General features: G+C 40.9%; 1 protein-coding gene across 4 annotated transcripts in view; it reads left to right on the top strand.

Annotated features, from left to right (window-relative positions):
• EZR (ezrin) overlaps window positions 1–7,650 on the top strand; it is a 38,299-nt gene that overhangs the window by 27,264 nt on the left and 3,385 nt on the right. For all 4 annotated transcript variants that reach the window (XM_026077090.1, XM_026077089.1, XM_026077091.1 and 1 more), the window contains 3 exons: window positions 2,877–2,973; window positions 6,237–6,400; window positions 7,366–7,496. In XM_026077090.1, coding sequence (XP_025932875.1) covers window positions 2,877–2,973; window positions 6,237–6,400; window positions 7,366–7,496 — 392 coding nt within the window. The remainder of the gene's footprint in view (window positions 1–2,876; window positions 2,974–6,236; window positions 6,401–7,365; window positions 7,497–7,650) is intronic.

A 7,650-nucleotide genomic window follows, 5' to 3' on the forward strand; every position in this document is an offset into this window, starting at 1 on the left:
AATCTGTAACAGAATCGTAGCACAGAGGGGATTTCACCTGTTCTATGTCTCTGCACACAGAAAGACTTAAATGCAGCTCAAATATTAACTGGAAATCTGGAGCTTCTTTTGAGATGGCAAAGAGAAATGCATTTTTTTCTTCTGCAATGCTAATATGTTCTGTCACCCAGAAAACAAGGAGTGTCACTTGAAAGAAAGGTAGTTTCGCTCATGTAATACCTCAGTCTTGAATGACTAGTCTTGCTATGTAACCAAGGTCACACAAACAGGTTTTTCGAGCTGCAAAATGCAGGCAGAATATAGCCCTTGACTGGAAAGARCTATCAACAGCATTTGCAAAATGAACATAGCACTGGAATAAACTACATGTTTCAACCATAACTCTTGCTACTATGCAATTAGGTCTTTTGAGCAGATGTGGGGACTAGAGAAAAACAGTAATATGTACCCCACCTTTGGTTTGTACAAGCAAAACTTTGGGACTGATGAGAAAGCAAATGTTTCTTCGTTGAAGTTGAATTTGAGGAAAGTGAGACTATGCTATAGGTGAGTGACTCTCTATACTTCAGTGAATATCAGTCTCCCACTTTTGGCGTTTTCAAGCTTTTTTTTTTTTTTTTTTTTTTTGTCTGCAGTAGAGAGGAGAATCTAGTACCTGAGGTGTTTTGCTTCTCTCACTGTATTATCTGTGGTTGAAGCTCTTAAATGAGCTAATATGAAGGAGGCTGGCACAATTTCTTAATCTTAGTCTGATCAAATCATTTTCTTCTTTACATTCTTGCATTATTCTTACATTACATTCTTAATGTTCCACACGCTGTTGCATAATCTTGCAGCTGAGTTAAAGGTTAGGGACTACGAAGTTCTGAGGAGGATATGTTTTATTCTTGAAGTGTTTTTCTTTTTTTGTTTTTGTTTTTTGTTTTGTTTAATGTTTGGGCCCAGCAACATCATGCTAGACAATAGCTTTTTGTCTTTGAAGATTAGGCAAATTCCTCCAATACTGCAAGTTTTATTCCTTAACTGATGAGCTCTGTAGAAAGGATTCTTAAAGAGCTCTAGTGGTTCACCGTCATGATATATGCTTCTTTCAGTGCTAAACATTAAATACTTGTGTCTTCAAGATGTTTGCTAGGAGTAATTGTCAGAGTGTGCCAGGGAAGCTATTGATGGGGTTAGATTTTTCTCATGCTATCATTCAGAAGGCTGATGTCTTCATTTTCATCATATTGCATTGCTCTAGCAAGATGGCATACTCTTGCTGTTATTGTTATATATGTAAGACATAATTCTTAATTGTTAGCTGCTTTCTGTAGAGAAAATATCCTCCCTTGATAAGAGAAGAATAATGTGAGCTTAAACATAAAATGAAATATTGGGGGTGGGGCAGGTGAAAGAATTCGTTACAGTCAAATACACAAGCCCTTGGATTTGTTGCAGAGCTGGACAGGTATCTCAAGGGTGAAGTACCAGAATGGCTTGGAAACATTTGATCTGATGAATAACTTGATGCTTTTTATATGCCAGAGTCTGGAGAAATTAGAAAAGAAAAACTTGAATGATTAGTGAAGCTTAATTTTAAACAAACCCACAGACCTGAACTCTTAAGCAGTGAAGAAGAGCTCAGAGTCTGAATCTTGACTTTGTGTTGTAGGGGTGCTCTCACATAGAAGAGAATCGTGTGGCACAGCTCGTCGTAAGACCAGTGTGTAAAGTTCTGCTTCGTGACTAGTGGGATGGGCTGAAAGAGCAGTTACATGGAAGGAGAGAGCAAGGCTCTTTGTTACTAGCCTTGCCCATAACCTAGGGGAGGAAACAAAAGACAAGAAGTCTGCTTCTGCCGCTTGTGCTTATGCCTGTCCAGCACTTCAGTAGTGAAGGCAGCATGGAGGTAATGGGGCTAGCTCTAACCCAACAGTGAAGAAACAGCAGGGTAGACTTCTGTGCAGGTGAGAGAAGGTATGGCGAGTGTCTGAGTTACTTTGGCATATGCCTGCCACGGTATACCAGAAGCCTCCCAGAAGTGCAGCCTGTATACCTATAGTCTGCACACTGTGGATTTTGGGCCCTGATTTGAAAGAAATGAACTTAATGGAGGTGTTTGGGACAGCTGGGTGTGTGGCTTCTGTATGCTGAATCCAGGCACCCTATGCAGTAATTCCATTATGTGGCTGGTCAGAATAGATATAAACTGCTGGAAATCATGTTGTGTTTTTTTTTTTTTAAACCCTGAATTTTTTTTAATTTTTATTTTACTTTTAAACTATGCTTATTTCCGGCACCTACCATTAGGCTTCCTGGCCTCCAACGTGCTGGGTGTCTACCCCTTGCTTGGGTGGTTGGGGCTTCAGGGATCTAGCACACCTAATGCTGGGCTTTAAGAAGAGACCTGTGACACTGTGCTTGAGCAGACTGAAGAGGGCTTTCCTCTTCCCTTCCCTTGACAGATATGTTGCTCATTTGCTCCCTAATTACTTCAGTCAAAATGATTGTTTAGCCTAGATACTCTAAATTGGGTTCTGCTGCCTGGATTGTTTTTTCTGAGGGCTTGGGAGTGACTGTGAGGGAAACTGAGGGGAAATAGGTAAGAGCTGGGAATGGTTTTTCAGAGGCATCCCTTCCCAGAAGAGGGCTTGTGACTAAGCCATCCTCAGTGCACAGCCATAAGGTCAGTAGGGTGGCTGATTACAACGAGAAGAGACTCTGCAAGGGAGGTGACTGGGCATCGTTCCCTGCTCCCTGTGGGTTCTTGTTTCCATTAGTGTCCTGCTTTTGTTGGGAGAGCTGTGTGAAGTGCTGCATTCCCCTGAGTCTGTATTTTGGAAGCAAGGTGGAAAAACTGAGGCACCTGTTAAAAATGTTTTTCTTCTTTCCAGGTTGACACCAAAGATTGGTTTCCCCTGGAGTGAAATCAGAAACATCTCTTTCAATGACAAGAAGTTTGTTATAAAACCTATTGACAAGAAAGCGCCTGTAAGTAGATCTAGTATGGATTTTTGGTTGTTGTGTATGAACAACTAATTGTGCTTCATCTCAAAATACAGTCATCTTTGAAGAGAAGTAAACTGCAGATATTCTAGATGCAAAATGAGCCTCAGTATTTAGAGTGTACTTAGAGCGCTCTGTTTTTCTGTGCAGTATAGATAAAGGGCTTATGGTGGTATGTAACATGTAGAAAGACATGGCTGTTACTACTGTGGAGTCTTTTTTTTTTTTTTCCCCCCCCTCCCAACAAACTAGCTAATTTTATACTTAAATCTGAGATTTCTTCACTGATTTTGCAAGTCTTCTGTGTAGCCAGATTATACTCTGAGACTACTTCTCTCCCCGTTTCTTTCAGTGCACTGAAGTTGGTGGGTAACTTCCTTCTTAATTAAAAAAATAAAATTCATGCAAATGCTACTGCAAAATCACGTGGACACTTGTAGTATCCCTTCTTAATACTCACTGTTCCCTTCCACCCTGCTGAAACTTTGCAGAAGAAAATTAAGAAATTAGAAAGGACCATGATGTTTATTGACCTTCTTGAATATTGGGATAAATGGCATGTATATGACTTCTGTAAAGAACTTAAATGTAGCTACCTGTGAATGTTGCTTTTCAATACCTAGAAACATGTTTTTTCAGAGTTGTTTTAGTGAAGAATTGGCAACTTATTTCAAGCTGTTGAGAACTTTAAGTAGAATAACTGGTATAGGTGGATCTCATTCTGTCAGTCTTATGAAACTACTGGAACAGCTGAGAAAGGCCATGGGATTTGTTTTTGTTTTTGGTCTTTCTTTTTCCCCCCTAGTACTTGGCCTTGGTGGATAAATACAGCCCTCAGAAATAATAAGCAGCTTGGCTTTGGTAAAGGGTGATGGTTCATGAATCTTTTCAACCAAAAAAAGATCTTCACAATAATTTAAATGATGTGCTGCAGAGCTATTGGTGAAACATCCTTTCTTCCGGATAGCAACCTGGCTTTTGTGTGGGTGGTTTTCTTTTTGTAATGCTGTTAGTGTAAATCAACAAAACTCCACACAAATAGGAAGCTCATTTCTGCCAGGGCTGGATTGCTCAATAGAAGAACCCCTTTGTGATCATGGACATGATGCACACAGTACAAAATATTAACCTCCTGTTTATGTATCACAGCTTTCCTCCCACACCCCAACAGTAAGTCTGACCAAGTTTGAAATGGAAGACTTTCAAGATGCAAATACAGAAAGATGTTAACATTGCAAACCTCAGCTGTGTTTCCTTCCTTTGTGGTCTCAGTTGTCCTTTTCCCTGTGGGTGTTATTATGTTTAAAGCTATGTATGGAAGAGAAGAATTTATCTGGACACTCATTTTGAGCATTCAGGAAGTTGTCTGGACCGTTTCATATGCTTGTCTTGCCTTTAAAAAAGGCAAACACTAAAATTAAATACTCAATCCACCCTAGATGTGGGACTGAAGTTCCCCTTCTGTTTGGAGGATTAATTTGGAGGATGTCAGTGTTTAAATGGACATTAATTTAATGGGTAGAGTCCTTGCTTGGAATAAGCTTTCTAATTTTTAGGCCTCACTGCTCACATACTTCAACATCTTCAGCATGTTATCCTTAAAATAAGAAGCCTCAGTGCTCCCAGTTGTGCTACAGCAGTGGGAGGCTGGGGATGAGGAAACAAGGGGCATACTTTTGTGTTCTCAGGTGAATGCTTTGTCCCTTGGTTACAGCATTCGATGACAAATGCAGCCACCTTCCATGGCTTCAGTGTTTACTTTCATTGAGGTGAACGCTGCTTGGAGATGGGACCCATTCTTTGCAATGTACACAAACTTTTTGTTTTTAAAATTACTTGTCAGAAATAGGAGGGCTGATGAATAGTTTACAGCCACAGTTAGCAGTTTCAGGCTTGTGCAGCTCAGAGTGCCTCCAACGGGATTATTGGGGAGGGGGAGCACAACACACCTTGCCTGGCTGCATCTTTTGCAATTGATATGTGAATAAGTCAAGGAAAACATATTGAAGAGAACCTGTCTTTGTCAGTCAATTCATGCTGAACTTAATAGAGCCTGGAGTGCTTTTCATTGTTTCTAGTGTAACTTCTGGTTTTTCCAGAGGTAGCTACAGCTTGTGCTTTTGAACTCAGGCCCGTGGTTGATGCTGTCATACCAAAGTGTACAGCCCTTGTATGCCCCATTTCAGTTCCACTTCTTGCTAACAATGAGAGTAATTTGAAGGAATGGAAACTCTTCTTCTAGTGGTATTTGGCACTTGCCCACTGCCCTTATCACCATCCATACAGTACACAAAAAACAGCACAGAAATGCAAAGTCTGTTCATTGTGTAAGCTCAGACTGCACTATAAACAAGTATAAACAGTCGTGGACTCTTAAAAGTCATCAGGCTGGTAAACTGTGGCCTTCTGTGTCCCTTTCTTGGCAGATTTACTTCTGGAAGAGCCAGTGGGTATGGTTTCTGAAAAAGATTGTTTATAACATAGATGATAAGGAATGTGGGGCTGTTCTCTTTGCAGAACAAGAAACTTTAGAATCCCTCGGATTTTGGTGCTGCCTGTAACCCAATATTCAATATTGGTGTTTAAAAAAAACAAAACAAAAAAAMCACTTGATCTAGGCTGTTACAACAGCATCAAATAACTTCATTAAGTAATGCAATGGAGAGGAAAGAATAATATTGGAGGGTATTTCTGCATGGTGGGGATGTCTCCTTTCTCYGAAATGAGCACAGATGATGCTTTGAATAATGACTCTAATAGATCAGGAAATCCTACAGTGTTATTTTAATAATCTGTAAAGCATTTTTAGTGTCCTGCTCTCTTTTAGACAGAAAACAGGGCAAACCTGAAAACTAATAACTGCTTAGTCACATGTTGCCTTAGTACTAGAGGTGTACGAGTTGCCCAGATGGTTAACTGCCAACCCAGAATATTCTGTAACAGTTCAAAACTTCATGATTCTCCCCTAAACTGAGATATTTATGAAGTTGTTAATTTTCTCTAAAAAGATAGTTTTCCTAGAAGAGTAATTTATCAGTTCCGCATAGACTTGAAATGCTTTGGCTTCAGATGATATTGGCAGTTCCTGCCACTACACTTAAATAACCTGTGTATATGTCTCAGTTGCAGTGAAATTGGTGGCGAGATGACCTGTCTGCAGTCAGTTGGTAGAAGAGAAAGTATGTAGACAGCTGTGCCTAAAAGACTGACCGACTGTGTGGTGTTTCTGTGTGGTGTCTCTCTTCTAGGATTTTGTGTTTTATGCCCCTCGTCTGAGAATAAACAAGAGGATCCTGCAGCTCTGCATGGGCAACCATGAGCTGTATATGCGGCGCAGGAAGCCTGACACCATTGAGGTGCAACAGATGAAAGCCCAGGCCCGGGAGGAGAAGCACCAGAAACAACTGGAAAGGTGAGCGTGAATACAGACAGCAGGGATAGGGAGGCAGAGCTGAATGATACAAAACTGCCAGGGTTCAGCAGATAGCTGTACCTGCAGAGCAGCAGTAGGTAATGTGGATTTCACTTAGTTAAGGCTGTGAGCCATTCCACTTACAGTAAGGCATACGATGGCCCTACAGCTCTAGCTTACAGGGATGTGACTCAGGGAATCATGCAGCAGAGTGTAAGAATTACTCCTCTGGCTCAGATCTGTGTAGTCTGCTGTCCTGTTGGACAGGTCAGCTCTCAAGACAGCAGGGAAATGCGCAAGTAAATGCATAGTGGGCTATCTCACGTAGTGACATACACCTAGAGAAGGGTTTTTCTGACTTGTTTGTTAGGAACCTGGCTTATGTGTTGGACCATGGGATGGTTGGGAGTAAGGGGAAAACTTCACAGGGACTATGTGCCATGTGAACTGAGAAGAGAGGGCTGAAAGACCTCTGATAGGCAATGAAAAAGGATTAGCAATTCATTTGGACTTTTACCACTCTCTCTGGGTTGTTTATGATCAAGGAATCATGCTGTTTTTCTCCTGTGTTTGTGACTTCTTATTCTTTATTCCTTCAGAGTTCTTGTCCTTATAGTTCCTTGATTTTCCCTGAGACAGAAGTAACAAAATAACTCTCCTCTGCTGCACACTACACAGTCCTGGTTTTCTATATCTGCATCTAGTAGCTATTTGGTGTTTTTAATTTCTGAGGCAGGCAACAAAAATACAAATATTCTTAGGAAACAGGATATCCAAAATTAAGCAAAAATCCCAAAGTGATTAAGTAACAGGCTATATGTATTTCTGTCTTATGGCTCTTGTTTTGTGGCAGTCACATAGTTGCTTCCCATTGAACTGCCTGGAGAGGTGTCCAGTGAACTTGCTTGCCTCACTGTAACTTAGATCTGAGAGTAACCTTGAAGTGTGAAATCCATTTCTAACAGGCAACAGCTAGAAAATGAAAAGAAGAAGAGGGAGACAATTGAGAGGGAGAAAGAGCAAATGCTGAGGGAGAAGGAGGAGCTGCTGTTGAGGCTACAAGAGTATGAGGTGAAGACTCAGAAAGCAGAGAAAGGTAAAGTATTTGTACTGCTTGACCTGCGCATTATGCTCTACAAAAGGGTTGTATGGGTCACTGCCCATGCTTAGCCTAACTCTTGTGACACTGGAATCTTTTGGCAAGGCATACTAATAGCTACCTGCATGGATAGATGCATGCTAGTGCAGGC

Source organism: Apteryx rowi, unplaced genomic scaffold, assembly GCF_003343035.1.
Source record: "Apteryx rowi isolate R43461 unplaced genomic scaffold, aptRow1 scaffold_448, whole genome shotgun sequence".
NCBI classification, from domain to species: Eukaryota; Metazoa; Chordata; class Aves; order Apterygiformes; family Apterygidae; genus Apteryx; species Apteryx rowi.